This window comes from Anolis sagrei, chromosome 2, assembly GCF_037176765.1.
Source record: "Anolis sagrei isolate rAnoSag1 chromosome 2, rAnoSag1.mat, whole genome shotgun sequence".
NCBI classification, from domain to species: Eukaryota; Metazoa; Chordata; class Lepidosauria; order Squamata; family Dactyloidae; genus Anolis; species Anolis sagrei.
This window is the reverse complement of record NC_090022.1, coordinates 95,162,959-95,178,623: the sequence shown is the minus strand read 5'-3', so window position 1 is coordinate 95,178,623 and position 15,665 is coordinate 95,162,959. Positions and strand designations below refer to the sequence as shown.

The window sequence follows — 15,665 nt, the reverse complement described above, 5'->3', positions numbered from 1 at the left end:
GGGGGAGCAGGTCATCTAAACAGAGTGCTGTTAAAGAGAAGGATCTTCTCCCATCTCCAGCCAGCACACCAGTCACCCAAAAAGATTCAAAGCAAGAGCATGGGTCTCGCAAGAGAACGGTCAGTCAGTCATCGTCTTTGAAATCAAGCAGTAACAGTAATAAGGAGAGCAACAACAGCAGTAAAGGTAGCTCATCTAAACAAAAGAAGACTGAAGGGAAGACTTCAAGTAATACTAAAGAATCAAAGGTAAGGAGGTACTTTTAACATGATTTCCCCTTCCAGCTCTATTTTTCATCAAGTTGGAAGGGATCAAAAGGCCACCAGGTCCAGCTCCGACTCTGTAGAATACATAATTTAATCAGTTCTGTTTAAAGACCTGCAAAGAAGGAATGTCCACCACCCTCTGACACAGTTTATTCCATGGTGGACGGGGGAGCAAAAAACCCAACAAAAACCTTGGTCCTATCTTTGTTTATGTCAGTATTTTGTTGTCATTTTTGTGAAGCTAGTGATATAAGGCTTTTTATTATCCCATTTGCGGAGTAAAATAGGAGAGCTCGATCACACTAATTTGTCTCAGACCTTATGATGTATGGATCAGCTTGCTTTACACCCCTTGATATTTGTTAATGCATCACATATGTCTTAGGGAAAAAAGAAAGAAAGCGTGTGTACAGCTGTACAAACAAGCCCTCCCAGGCAGTCTGGAACCCAGTGTTATTAGGGTTCCAAATACATTGATGCGACTGCCTGTACTTGCAAAGATTTTACCCTACAGGCATTCATGTTAAACACAGAGATGTAAAAAATAAAGCAAACTAAAATATAGGGTGCAGAAGTATATGTGGCCTCACTCACCTGATGAGCTTTTAAATTAAAATACGGTTATAAACTGACAGCATAGGATTTTCCTGATTGTTTGTAGGTCTATATGGTTCAGAAGATCAGTTCAGTTAATAAAGTGAAATTGAAATCAAGACTAACTTTATGTTGATAACACATTTGGTGTGTTAGATTCTAGTAACTTCATGAGATCAAAAGCTAGAAATCATCCTGAATTTCAAAAGCATCTGTTCATCAGTGAGGAATTTTTCATTAATCAGAAAGTTTTCCTCCTAGATGAATTGGAAAGAAAGAAAGAAAGTCATTTATGCCTGGGGCAAAACTCTGTAGAAACTAGGACAGTGGGAGGATCTCAGGAAGTAAACAAGTAGCCAAACCTTTCACCAAGAAATGCGGCTTCAACTTCTCGGAATCTAGGATTTTTATGAGCCAAGTAAAGTTAGCTAGAGCAGTTCCTTCATGAGGAGATTTTATACACAGGACAGAAGTTAATTCAGGCAGATTTATGTAAAATCACTACATTGAATCATGCTCAGACCACTTTTTAATTAAAGGTAATTAGTATGTCCCCATAGTTCTGTTGGGTTTTAATAATTCTCCTGACATGTGTAATCTTGTCATGTTTCTATTAAAACAGTTCTCTAGTCATTTCAGTTCCAGGGTGGAAATCTTTACCTACTACTAAAGACTAATGCAGAATATGATTTCCCTGTTTTTCAAAGTTCTCTAGGGCTGTTTCAGATGGAAAGCCCTAGCACTGTATTTAATTATGTGGCTGGGGGAAGGGGAGGACTATAAGTAGAACAGGGAAAGATTTGTATTCAACTGTGATGAGGAAAGTCACAAACTTGGGAGAACCAAAGAGGCATTAAAATCTCAGTGGTGAAGTTGGCAAATTACATCTGCATGTTAGCCGTTATCAGCGGGGGGGATGGGGGGGACGGGACACACACAAGAGAATTAGAAGAGGATAGGGATAAATTCTAGTCACTAGAGAGAGCTTTTCAGAAAGCCAGGTATAAGGATGGTGGCCAGGTTAAAAATTTGGCCTAGAGTTATTTTGCATTTTTGTTTTGTAGCTTATTTTGAAAGAAATAATTACACTGAACGTGGAGAGTAAAATGCCTTTTGATTGTGTGCTGTGCAGTTGAATAATGGCACTATTCAACCTCCACTCAGGCATCTGGCTGCAATTTGATCTTCCTTGCTTAGCTCTACAGCAGGGAACAGCATAGGTTGGAACAGTACTGCCACTGGAAACCTGTCAAGATCTCTAAAGCGTGCCAATTTAGGTATTAACTAAGTACACAAAACTGTAACACGTGGTCTCTAATTAAAGATCTTCCCTGTTCTGTATTTTGAATAAGTAGTTATCAGTATGGCAGCAACTGTGTTTGTTAAGCTATGTGTGTGGTAGTCTTGAATAATGATAGACATCTGGGTTGTAGCCTTATAGTCTAAATTCAGGAAGTGAAAAGCACTGTGAGCATTTGCTTTCCAAGAATTGTTATCTTAACTAATAGGGATTGTTTTTTTTCCCTCAAGGAAAAGGCTTTAAATAATTCTTCCAGCTGCCCTTCTGCCTCTACCACAACTGCAGATAGTTCAAAGTCTCGCAGAGCAAAGATGGTATTTGATGACAGGTGAGAAGAAAAATGGAAACCAAGCAAATTGGTCTAGTACACATTTCTACTAACATCTCTCTGTAGCTCACTTTTTTAAGGGGGGTGATTTGGATCTGAGGCTAGGGGAAAGGTAAATTGATTGATTCATAATTTGCTTTTTCTGATATGATCATTTGAGTGCCTGTGTACTGTTTATCTGAAGGGTTTTTTAAAAATGGGTGTTTTTTTGTGATGTTTTAAATCTCTCTCCAATAAATGCATTATTTTCTATCATTAGAGAGGGACTTTTACCTTGAGTACAAGCTAATACAGGCATGGGGAACCTTCGGCCCTCCAGGTGTGGTGGACTTCAACTCCCACAATTCCTTGAGGCCAAGGTAAGCCTTTGGGGCGAATGCCGAGCCTCAAGGAATTGTGGGAGTTGAAGTCCACCACACCTGGAGGGCCGAAGGTTCCTGACCCCTGAGCTAATATGTTAGTATGGCCTCATGGCATCATAGCTGAAATACATCACTCAATTTTAAGGGGGTTAATTCTGCTCTGTGACAATCTGGATTGTTTTAAATTTTTAAATGATCAAAGTATACCTGGAGGTATTGAGTTGCCTTTGGGCTGAAAAGGGTGGGATAAAAATGATGTAATTAAATAATAAATAAATTGTGGGACAGTTTTTCTTTTTGGTTCCCTGGAGTGCTTTTGACTTAGGAAAATTCTGGATCTGGGTCCAAATCTTAAACAGCTGGGAAGATTAAAAAATTGTGGGGTAGGGATCTGCATGGGCCTATGGAATTCATTCCCTACTACTGCGTTAATGTAACTGTCATTTCTATTGTTCGTTTCAGAACATATTCAGCAGATCACTACTTACAACAGGCAAAGAAGTTGAAGCATAATGCTGATGCATTGGTAAGGAGAAGTCTATTCATGGTCTGCTGGTGGTGTTGCTTGTTGTCCTGCCTTGACATATTCCTTTTAAAACTATTTCTCTTGACTGCAGCAAACCTCCCATGTAATCCTGGTTTGGTTTTCAAAAGTGTTTTTGTTTCTTCAGTCTGACAGATTTGAGAAAGCTGTGTACTACCTTGATGCCGTGGTGTCGTTCATTGAGTGTGGGAATGCATTGGAGAAAAATGCTCAGGAATCAAAGTCCCCATTCCCCATGTATTCCGAAACTGTGGAGTTGATCAAGTAAGTGATGCAGGACAAGCAAAAATGTGGTATTTTTAACTGTTAGGTTAAAAAAAAAATAGTAATCTCCTGTGTGAAGTGATGGCCTCCTCCTCCTCCTCTTCCTTTATATCCCATCTGAAGATGGGACTCAAAACAGCTAATTACATGGGGTTAAAAAACCAAAATCAGAATAAAAGTATAAATATACAATTAAACAGTATTTTAAAAATTACATAGAAACCACACCATATTAACAGCCCAACCCTCATCAGTTTGTAATGCTTTGGTGGAACAAATGTTTTTCCTTGTCGCCAGAAAAAGGAGCAAGGATGTGGCCATCTTAGTCTTTCTAGGGAGGGATTTTGAAAGTCTTGAAGCTTGAAGGCAGCCTTTTTGTTTTCTCAGTTGTGGGCTCATAAAGGGAGACACCCTCTTTTTAAAACACCTCAAGACACATATTGGTCAGACATGTGCTTGATATGCTTTATTATTGGAATAATAGCAAGCTTTTTGGTGAACTGTATTATATATGTAGTCCACACCTAAAAGGCATTACAGCACTTTCCACAAATGGAAAACGAATAACAACTGGAGTCTGTACTTCTCAATTGTTTACTATTTTTTATTGTTGCAGGTACACTATGAAACTGAAGAATTACTCTGCACCAGATGCAACATCTGCAGACAAAAGGCTAGCAGTACTATGGTAAATATACACTGTGTTTAATTAGCAGGAGTAAAATAGCTAAAGGCAGAATCTGTCTGTGCAAACCTTTTTAATGGAATAGACAGTAAAAAATAAAACATAGCTTACTATGTAGCACAGTGTTGTGCCTCCTTCTGAGATATCAGCAGGATTGAGAGCCTTTCGGGAGGTGCTCAGTATAGATACAGCTCATTTAGAGCTGCCTGAGCTGTTCTTGTTGAACACTCAGCCATTCTAGATAAGGCTGGCAGCAACCACCCTTGCTCTCTTGATATCTCAGAGGGAGTCATCATACTCAGTCCTTAAGGGATTGCTGGCCTTGGAGCCAAATCTGCCCCTCTGAGATCCTAGTTCAGCCCCTGAGGCTTTTGTAGATTATTGTCCTCCCATGACACTGTCACTCGATCACTTCCTAGCTTTGTACAGATTTTTTTTCATTCTAAATTGAAAAGCTTCTCCAAAAGCTTTGTTACTGGCAATACATGCTTCAAAGGATTTCCCAATCCTACCCAGCTAGGTTGAGGAATGGGGAAACTGCAGTGGGGAGGGGGATTACTCTTCTTCTGGCTCCACTAGAAGCAGTTCTTTCATAAGTAGAAGTCCACCAATAGATTCTGTTCAAATTGTTTGGGGGTTTTTTTTGTATCAGAATTTTGTGAAATAATGATAAAGGATGACTTTAATCTTCATTGAAATTAGCCCTGATCTCTAGTACTCTTTAACTATTTTAAAACCATAGTGAAAATGCATTGCTTGTTTGCCAGAGTAAATACTGATTTTTTTTCTTGGTCTGTTATTTCCAATATTGTATAATAACAGTGTTTTTGTTTCAATATAGTCTTAGATGCCAGTCCCTGTTGTACTTAAGACTTTTCAAACTGAAGAAAGAAAGTGCATTAAAATATTCCAAGACACTAACTGAACATTTGAAGGTAAATAGTTTAAGTGTGTTTAAACAAAAACATCCCAGTAATGTTAAGTATGGCTGGATTATAGATTTTGCTCTCTGTTGACCTGTATTTCATATTCTCTGGCTTCTTACCTCATGAAATAATAGGGACTCATGAAAATGGGGCTCCTTGCATATAAAGAAACTACAGTGAGAACAATCTCATTGAGGCCACTTTCTCCCCTTACCCACCCCCAGGTCTTCAAGGTGCTATCACCACTACCCAAACTCACCATTTTCTTTCTCATTGGCATGACCGCATAGGGAACAGCAAGAGGAGGGGTAAGGACAAATGGGGAAGGAGAGTCACGGTTAACCAGGTCTCGCTGGCACATGATTAAACAGTCATTTTTTGGGATATCTGGAGGATCCCTGGGAGATCTGGAGGATGCCTACATTATTGTGCAACCTTGTAGGAGCTCCTAATGGGTGATCCCCTTCACGTGGCTGGTCACTCACCGTGTTCCTTCTGATTCACACCATGGCTGTGTTGGTGGTAGGGGACAAAAGACTATATATATACCTGAGCAAGGTTTTTCTTCCATTGAATATGATAGCTATCAATAGTCAATTGTCTTGCTTTCTACTGAGCACTACCTGGCTTTGCTGGTAGGGGAGCAGGGAGGATGGTCAATCAAGAGTGTAGGAGGGAAGTTTTTGGGAGAGCTTCCTTTCCTTATGAGAAAATCAAAACTGCACAGTTATCAAATACATCATTGCAGTGAAGTGATTTCGGTTTAAATTGCTCAGTCCCTGCTGTAGGAACAAATATTTGAAACAAGCTATCAGTGTTTTTAATTTCTAAATCAAATATTTTACTGATATAAATTATACCCATTGTCACTTAACAAGACTTTGTTCCATGGAATTAATATAGTGGCAAAGCAATTTATTGTTCATTTTGCCATTTTGTGTCCTTGTGTTTTATAAACAGTAGAATTTGAAATTTGAGACATCTCTAAATTGGGGGAGTGTGCTGATCAATGTAGTTAAGTTATTATGCACGGATAATCCCTTCCCAATTTATCACTTACCTGCTAGCAAAAAAAAAAAAAAAATCACTTCATTATATAAAGTATATATTGACTCCTACTTAACAGGAGGTCATTGTGAATTTAGCTTATTGATCACTCACATGTTTTCCATTGTTTTTGATAATAGTTTTATATAACTTTAAACCAGATGTGGCCAGTTTATGGTTCCAATAGCAATAAACTGCAGTGCAAAAAGAAAGAAATCGCATTCATGTGTCACTACTTAATCACACAATTATTCCTAAAAGTAATTATAGTTGACAATGCCCATTGCTTCAGTTTTGTCTGAATCCAAGGTCCATCATTGCTCAAACTCCTAGTAATGCTGTTTTTGTACTTTTAATGGTACCGTTTACAATTTATATTTAATCATTATTTATTGTGATTAATTTCCCCCTAAACAGAATTCCTACAATAATTCTCAAGCCCCATCACCTGGTATAGGAAGGTAAGCATTTATTCAATCAGTGCAGAATTACAATGTGACAAATAAATAAATACATATTTTGCCCTTGGGTATGATTAAAAAGAGGTCCAATTGTGAATTTCTAACACCCAAAAAGTGGTGATTCTGTGTCATTCTCTCTGTCTTTCAACAATCAATCCAGGCTCTTGTAAATTGTAAAGATTCAGACCTCTGTTGGCAGTTTGTTTAATTTACTTCATTTATTAAATTGTTATAGAATCGATATTTTCATTTGAGTAATACTTCAGCAAAGGTTTTAATGCAGCATCATTCAAACTGCTATTCTACAGACTTTTAATGGAAAAGCACTTAATATTGAATTTACACGTTTATATTGTATGCTAGAAGTCTGGTAGCATTTGTAGCACATTCAGGAGTTATTTACATTTGAAGTAATACCTTCATATTTGTGAACCAATCTTCCTCCAAAATGTCGATGTATTTCTCAGAATAAATACATTCTTTAATAAACAAGATTCAGTCACCCCTCCACCAGGTCATTCAAATGTCAGTGGATGCTCAGATTTTATTGTCCACATGACCTCAGTGCAGTCAGTTCTGATATGCAGTTTTCATATTGTATAACAACACCTGTAACTACTTCTTCAAAATTTTATATGGATGGTAGCAATCTAAAACGTGTGATCTTTATTTCTTGCTAGCAAACCTGTCAGCATGCCATCTCCAGTCTCCCCAAAGTTATCTCCAGGAAATTCAGGAAATTACTCTTCAGGGTCAACCAACCCTTCAGGGAGCACATCTTCAGTAACTATTCCACAGAGGATACACCAGATGGCAGCCAGTTATGTTCAAGTTACTTCCAATTTCCTGTATGCCACTGAAATTTGGGACCAAGCTGATCAGCTTGCAAGAGAGCAAAAGGGTAAGACTGTACTGGGTTAATAAGGGTCAGGTCAGTATCTTGCATAATAAATGGGTTTATTCTACATGAGTGGGGCTGATAGATGTACACATTTATTCATCATAGCTACAGTTGCAGAGCAGCTTTCTGGATACCTGTGCAAAAGGGATAAGATGTTTAATACACCATTATTAAACTTTTTACATGGGTGGCTTATTTTAAATAGTAGTAGAAGACTCAGTGATACACTGCATGGGCACTTAATACACATTAGATTATGCTGCTTTGAATTGTGAAGATATGGATTTTTGGTTATGAGACATAATTTTTTGTGGATGAGACAGTGTATCAATTCCCATTTCTTAGAAAGTTTGCTGGGGGGGGGGGGCACAATTTTTCCATTTGTGAGTGTCATTTTTTTAAATTATGGAACCAAAACTAAAATTCTTTAAGAATAGTAACTACTTGTGTATGATCCATTTAGTTTAAGGAAGTCCCATACAACCCTCCCCTATACTAACAAAGCAACAATCAATCTGATGGGTGATATTTAAAAAAAATTGGCAGAAATGACAGTCTTATTTCCCTCTCCCTTTGCACCTTAGGCACTCAGGGATAATTTTGTCATTTGCCACAATATGGGATATTTAAACAAGACTCTCCAGTTCTAAACTAGAAATACAATTTAGATAATGCCTGTTTATTTATTTTGTATCAAAAGCATTGCACCAATAAATATAAAACTGATAAAAATATGTGCACAAGCGACTAAATAATATTTCACCAAAAACGGGCAACAGCGACCGCATTGTCTGTAGCTTTAAACAATTCTTCCTTTGTACTTGAGGCAGGACATTGTGGACAAGCATACAGATACGGATTTGTTTGTTCTGTTCCACAGTCACACAAGGTGGAGGATTCTTTTAGGTAGTCACAGGTTGTCTTTTGATCTCCCCAGTCCGCTTCTGAAACTGTTCAGGGACTTCCAAGTTCCCCTGGAGGAATACCCTTGTGGGGGGCCTTGCAATTGGGATTTCCTGCTTTAGCTGCCCAGAGGGAGACTCTTGCTGTTGCTGGGGTAACGTTAAGAGGAGTGATGATTCTCATGAAGCTTTCCCTTGATTTGAGTCTACTCGGAGGAGGCTGATAGCCATGCAGTAGATGGCTTTCACAGTGTTCAACCTTATTTTTCTCACAGTTAGCAGCAACTTCCTGTCACACATCAGGGGAGGGGGTGTGTGGCAATGCCAGCTTGCCTGGTAGTGCTCATTGTTGCTAAGAAAGAGTTTGTCTCTTACTGTTTCTCCCATTTTCAAGTTTCCACTTTGGGTGAAAGTTCAGCATAAAAATAGCACCACAGTTAGAAAATTAATATTTGGTAAAGAATTAATTTAATCCTAAGAGAAATCCTGTAGGAAAAACATGCATGTCAGTTTGGTTATTTCTTCTTTTTTTGTAGAGTTCTTCACTGAGCTGGATAAAGTTATGGGCCCTCTGATCTTTAATGCAAGTGTCATGACAGACCTAGTGCGTTACACCAGACAGGGACTACATTGGTTGCGCTTGGATGCCAAGTGATGAAAGAAAGAACTGAAGACACATAATAGAAGACAACTTTTCTTGCTGCCTCTGATTTTTTTCAACACTGTGTCATAAAAAATAAGGAAGTCTGCCATAATGCATTGCTTAGTGAACGCTCAAGATTGAGGAAGGCTTTCATACGTCTCCCAGCATCATGTATGTGAGAACCTCCAAATCATCATGTTAATGAACCTTTTTTTTCTGTTGCCCCATTTTTAAGATCTTTAAGAATAGTTTAAACTCTGCAATGTTTTAATGTAAGATGGATTCATTAAGCTGCAATTGGGTTGGAAATCTAGTAATTATGTCTAAAAAATCTTTTTTAAAAAATTATTTATTTCAATTTGTTGTTTTTTTTCAAACTCTATTTTGGGTCTGTTTTAAGATTTAGATGTTTTTCCTATAAATTTTACCCGATCAAGTTCTTAGCGAATATTAAATGTAGACACTTTATTTGTATTTTGTGGGTTCTTATTCTGTAATGTCTTGTGATGGTAGAGCTTTTTAGAGAAAGTCAGGGTTGGTAGATTCTAAAGTGTAGGAAGATACTATCATGAGTATCTGTGTCAACCCCTAAATGACAGCCGCAGTTTTACTGTTGTACTCAGTTCCGAGACTGTATGGAAAGTCAGCTTCAGAACATATGTCTTAACACTAACAATCTCAAAACATTATTTAAAGTTGCATTCAATGCAGTATCAAAAAAGTGGGTCACAAGGAGTGTCTGCTTCCACATGTAATCTATGAATAGTGTCAAATGGACAATCGTGTGCTTTGATTCAGTGTCTTTGATTCAGTGTTGCTTGTTATTGTTGGACACTGAAGCCCCTAAACTGAACTCATGTCCAAAATTTGATGTGCTTAATCACAAAATGTGTGTAGAAGGTAACATCTGTGCTTCCTTTCTGATAGGATTATGTGGTATAGATTAGACCTGTGATTTACAGGGAGGTGTTTAAACTGCGTTGTCCAGTTAATTTGAAACCTTGCTTTTATGCCAGTTTATGGCATCTTCATTTCTATTAATTATTTGCAATGGGAACAGAATTTTTAAATTTGAAGGAAAATTACTGTGACCAGCAAGAATCATGCATAGAATCCTAAGTGACTGTTTTAAGATTACTAACCAAAGTACCTTTTCAAAGAAGGTGCTTGCCTGACTATAAGAATATTGTTTAGCATCCCTATCATGTCTGGTGTGCCTTATGCCTTTTTAGATGAAGATTTTGAATACTGTTTACAAGATGTTTTACACGTAGGAGTTGGTATGCTCTGTCCAGTTGGTCTCCTGCAGTACTTAGGTAAAATTCCACTTCCTTTTCCTAATACGAGAGGCTGTCATTTGTTGACCATACCTATGGGATGTTCCTTAGAGTCAAACTCTGAACCCTTTCAGCGGAGCATCGTGGAATGCTGCTTTCCCTGTCCTTGTCCCTGGACCCCTCTCCCCTGTTGTGAATGTGCATGCTCCAGGAAATGATTGCACTAAATGGTTGTCTAGCTGTATAGCTATGTGCCAAAATGATGGCAAGCTTTTAAAGGAAGAGTAGAATTCTACATTCATGAGTACTGCAGTGTGCCCTTAGGACTTTGAAAGTTGCGGGGCTTCATCAGTTACACCAATTTCACTAAGCGATAACTGGCGCATATAGAGCCTTGTGTCTCTTACTTCTAGGGGTCCATGATATTTGGATCTGTTCCTTTGAAATCACTGCCCAAGTTCTCTATTCTCAATCAAGAATATTGTTTCTTTCTTGCACTGTACTCACAAGAAGGTTGTATAAGAATGGAGAAACAACTACCAATATCCTAAACTGTGTTTTGATATCCAGTGTCTTCTCTTCCTGCAACATTCTGTGATATAAAAACCTGTTCTAGAGCATTCCCAGGCTCTTTAATGCAGGTTTTTAATACTCATAGTGAAATGTAGGAAGGTTACTTTGGCAGAAGCAGTGAGATCCATCAGAAGTGTTCTTTTGGATCATGGCTAAACATATTTGGTCACATCCATACTGCCTCTGTTCATACAAAAGAGATATAAAATTATGCTTCCCAAAAGGTTTAATATGCACAAACTGAGACTCAGTAACACAATGGACAAGTCTTGCTACGTATTCATGCTTTTGTCAATATTGCCACTAGGGCTAGTGTGAGCAACTGTTGTGTGGAGCTTCCTTTGGTTCATCAAAAAATTCATTGTGCGTAGATTCTGCACACAGAGTAGTACTTTCCAATAATTGTTTTTAAGAGGGGAAAGACTTGCATAGTTCATTTTGTATGAACTGCGTGTATTGAAGAAATTCAATCAAATACATGTGTGTGCTAGGCTGGATTGGTATGCAAAGGGGTTTTGTAGCAACTTTGAGACTGCGAGAAATAAACATAGAATCATAGAGTTGGAAGAGACCACAAAGGTCATCCAGCCCAACCCCATTCTGCCATACAGGAACATGCAATCAAAACACCCCTGACAGATAGCCATCCAGCCGCTGCTTAAAAACCTCCACCAGAAAAGGAGACTCCACACTCCGCCACAACATATTCCACTGCCAAACAGCTCTTACTGTCACAAAGTTCTTCCTAATGTTGAGGTGTACTCTCTTTTCATACAGTTTGAATCCTTTGCTCTGTGTCCTAGTGTCTTACTCAATGTGACAGTCTTTCGTATACTGGTGTGGGGAACATGTGACCCTCGGGATGATGATGGATTCCAGTTCCTGTTAGGGCAGTGGTGGGTAATGATGGGAATCACTGGGAAAGCCATCGGTTCTTCATGCCTCTCCGATCCTCAGTCCCAACAGAAAGAGTGAAGGTGCTAGCTAAGATCAGTGTTCAGTTTCCCCATCTCAGATATTCAGAAGAGCCTGGTACACTTGCTGCACTGAACCCTCTATTTAAATCAGGAGTGAGAATGATGCAGTCTTCTAAATGTTGGGTCTGTCATTCCCAGGAATCCTAGGCAGCTTAGTTGATGTGAGGAAGGCTCGGAGTTTCAGCCCAACATGTCAGGAACAATGGGTGATTCCCACCTCTGCTCTGCGCTGTCAGGAGCTTGGGTGCATGCTCACATGTTTTGTAGTGCCATAGTGATAAATTGTGTGGTCTAACTTGCTTTTATATGTAGGTGCCAATGGGAGAATCTTTCTAAAATAAGAATCTACTATATCAGATTGTGCTTCCATGTGAATCCTAAGCATTTGTATCTTCAGTCATCTACCAAGCCCTTGCTTAAGTGCAGGAATGAGCAAGCAGGCATGATAATGGATGCCTTCCAGAGGGTATTATCTGTGTGTCCTAAACAAATGCAGAGTGTTACTTCTTCCATGTTATGAACTTTAAGGTTTGTAACCAGTTTAAATTGGACTTGGCAAATATCAAAAGGCCATATAACTAAAATGAGTTATTTCCAAAATGCATGAGTAATTTGCCAGAATTAATTTTTCAGTGCAAACATGAGATAAGCTTCTACTTTTCGTAAAAGCAAAAGAAAGTTACCAGCATAAGTCTGTCCCTAGGAATCACATTTTTGGATGTCAGTTAGTAATAATGAATGTGTCTTGTTGCTGTCAGTGGGACTAAAGCATGTCTACATTCATCTAAATAGAACCTTGTTATATTTTATCACTCTAATACATTTCCCTGATGTATTGAAGACCATGAAATGTAAAAGGCTCATATTGCTGTATTAACACATATCAGTGTTTGTAGCATTATCCAGTTATGAGCCTTTAAAATGGGCTTAATAGTCACACTAGGCTTGCTCAGGTGTTTCAACTAATTCTGAATTTTCTCTCAGACTTCCAGGGTTGTAAGAGAACAATTCATGAATGGAGGTGCAAGACCCACTGGTGGGACCCGGTGTTTCACCAGGCTGCTGGCAATGGGTTCATGAGACAGTGTAGCACAAGGCATTTGGCAAATTTTGATTTAGGGGCTAGGGTTGGCATAAAATGCAGCCGGCAGATCCCAAACTCAAGCAAAATTCTGATGGTGGATCCTTTTAATAAACACTTGGCTACTTCATTTTTTAAAATGTTAAATGAACCTCCAGGTGCCAGACCAGGCTGATCTGGCACGTTCAGTTTAATATGGTTTCAATGTTTTGGCTGTAAAGCAGAGCGAGTGGCTCTTGACCTTTAAGACAGCAGTATGCAATTTGTAATATAAATGTTTCTAATACATATATCGACATGCTTATATAGATGAATGAACTCAAGTCTGTCCAAAGTTTGTTATACTTGTGTTAGATGATAGTGCCGCTGACTATATCAATATATTTATTGAGTGCAGAGCCATCCTCATTTGGGTGATGGTGGTAAATTTTGCATATTATGCAGGAGTGCTATTGGTTTCTTTTAGACTATTGAAGCTTGATTGCTGTGATTTTTATACAAAACAGTCCCTGTAGTGTGTGTTATAAGCCGCCACAGCAGATATGAAGTCTGTGGATGTAAGCGCTTGCCAAAGGCAAGTAAAACACAGCTGTAGGCAGATAATTGTATAGTTTGCCAATATGGCATATAATGGGAAAGACTACCTTTGCTATATGTAGTAATATTTCCTTGCACTGTAAACTCTGCAGTATTTTTATTAAAGTGGTTTAGGTGGACCTGAGCAAATCAAGACTGAACACATTTTACCCATATAGGAGGTAAACAACATCCAAACTGTATGTCCTGAATGGCAAATATTTCATAAATATTTGGGTCAAGGGCATAATGACTTTAAATTGTGATTGGAAACCAGTATTGTGGGAGAGCTAGGTTTCCAGTAACTACTTTAACGTTGAATCTCTTTCAACAGAACTCCGTTCAACAATTTCTGTCTTTTCTCCAGAGACAGAAAATTCAACGTAACTCTGCAAAATGTGACCATCAGGTACATTGTTTTGGGATGATTTCTCTTATACTTTTTTCTCTTCCAAAATAGCTGTGATGGGTTAATTATAACATTCTCACTGGAGTGAGACTATCCAGGAAAACCCAAGCATTTGTACAAAATCTCTCCTCCCACAGCCCCTTCCTTGCTGGTTCATCTAGGTTTTTCTATACATCCAAGTTGAAGACATTTTGAACTGCTGCTTCTGCTCAGATAATTGTCAAAACAGATCGAACGTTGACTTTGCTTCTTAATTACATCTGTAATTTGGGAAAGTACTGGTTTCTGACAAGAGAACCAATGCTGGCAAAGTGGACTGAAATGTCTCCTTTCTCCTGATTTATCAGCCTCATCAGTATTGGAGAAAGCGTTCCGAGGTGATTGCGTTACGATCTCTGAGAACTGGCTTCATGGGCCAAGGCATCTATCACCTCTGCAAGCACAGTTGCTGACCTTTGTATCTGGTTTCCCTTTTAAATGGTTTTAAGAAGTTTTGTATATGGAGGATAAAGTGCTTATATATTTATTAAAGATCCTTTATCGTATTTGAAATTGTTCGTAAGGAAGGTTTTCCTTTTCCTTTTAGGGACAAACTGGTGGGGTGGAATGGGGTGGGGAAAGGTTAGTTTTAACCTTTAACTTATCAGATTTTTTTTTTAAAAAAACCTTAAGCATGCAGCTTGGTACTGATCATGACTGGCAGGATGGCTCTCTGTTGTATGCTTTGTACATGACATGTCCATGTCTTACACATTTTGTTACTTATCAATGTATTTAGTCATCTGTTTTCAACCAAAACTAAACTTTTAAAACAAAACTGTGATCCCTCCCTTTTTTTCTTTGCAATACAATTGAAATTTCAAAAGGGTACGTTGGGACTCCTAATTAGGTTTTCTAAGTCAGTATGTGCATTTCACGTATGTTAATGGTGAGCAAAGTATTATATACTAACTAGATTTTTTTCCACATCTGTATAGTATATTCTATGTATTTTGTGGTATTGAGATTATAGAAAGTTTAGTGTCTGAAATATGCGTTTAATGTGTATTTTTAAACAAATTTATGGCAATTAAATATTTGGAGAAAAGGGTATCACATTTCAATTTGTAAAGATCTTTTTAACTACTGTGTCATTAAAATGCTTTGTACAATGCAAAACTGTAACTGGAGAAACTAAGTTTAATAAATATCAAATAGATTTTCTGTATTAAACTTTATAAACACTGTGTTTGAATGAATCCTTTCACATGGACCTCTGTGCAGCTGCACTATTCATTGTAAAATGAACTAAAAAACTCTTCAGTTTGAAGATTGGAGTAAAATTGATATTGTGTGTTCATGAGCTTCATTTGGCCGAGATGCAAGGAGGCATGCTATATTTCTATTCTGCTTAGTTACCATTGAATTACTATCGCAGGTATGGTTGCACAGCATTGCTATTGTGCGTCTTCAAGTCGTTTCTGACTTGTGGTGCTCCTATCATGAGGTTTTCTCAAAAAGATTGGTCCAGGGAGGGTCAGCAGCCATGGTCTTCCTGTGAGGCTGAGAA

The 15,665-nt window shown here is 38.3% G+C and overlaps 1 protein-coding gene across 3 annotated transcripts in view; it reads left to right on the top strand.

The window, feature by feature from the left end:
- The window catches only part of AFF4 (ALF transcription elongation factor 4), a 60,980-nt gene extending 45,638 nt beyond the window's left edge, over positions 1 to 15,342 (top strand). For all 3 annotated transcript variants that reach the window (XM_060765206.2, XM_060765205.2, XM_060765204.2), the window contains 9 exons: positions 11 to 248; positions 2,391 to 2,488; positions 3,313 to 3,376; positions 3,522 to 3,658; positions 4,275 to 4,346; positions 5,185 to 5,278; positions 6,734 to 6,777; positions 7,458 to 7,678; positions 9,117 to 15,342. In XM_060765206.2, coding sequence (XP_060621189.1) covers positions 11 to 248; positions 2,391 to 2,488; positions 3,313 to 3,376; positions 3,522 to 3,658; positions 4,275 to 4,346; positions 5,185 to 5,278; positions 6,734 to 6,777; positions 7,458 to 7,678; positions 9,117 to 9,235 — 1,087 coding nt within the window. In that variant the 3' untranslated portion in view covers positions 9,236 to 15,342. The remainder of the gene's footprint in view (positions 1 to 10; positions 249 to 2,390; positions 2,489 to 3,312; positions 3,377 to 3,521; positions 3,659 to 4,274; positions 4,347 to 5,184; positions 5,279 to 6,733; positions 6,778 to 7,457; positions 7,679 to 9,116) is intronic.
- The last annotated feature ends 323 nt before the right edge of the window (positions 15,343 to 15,665 follow it).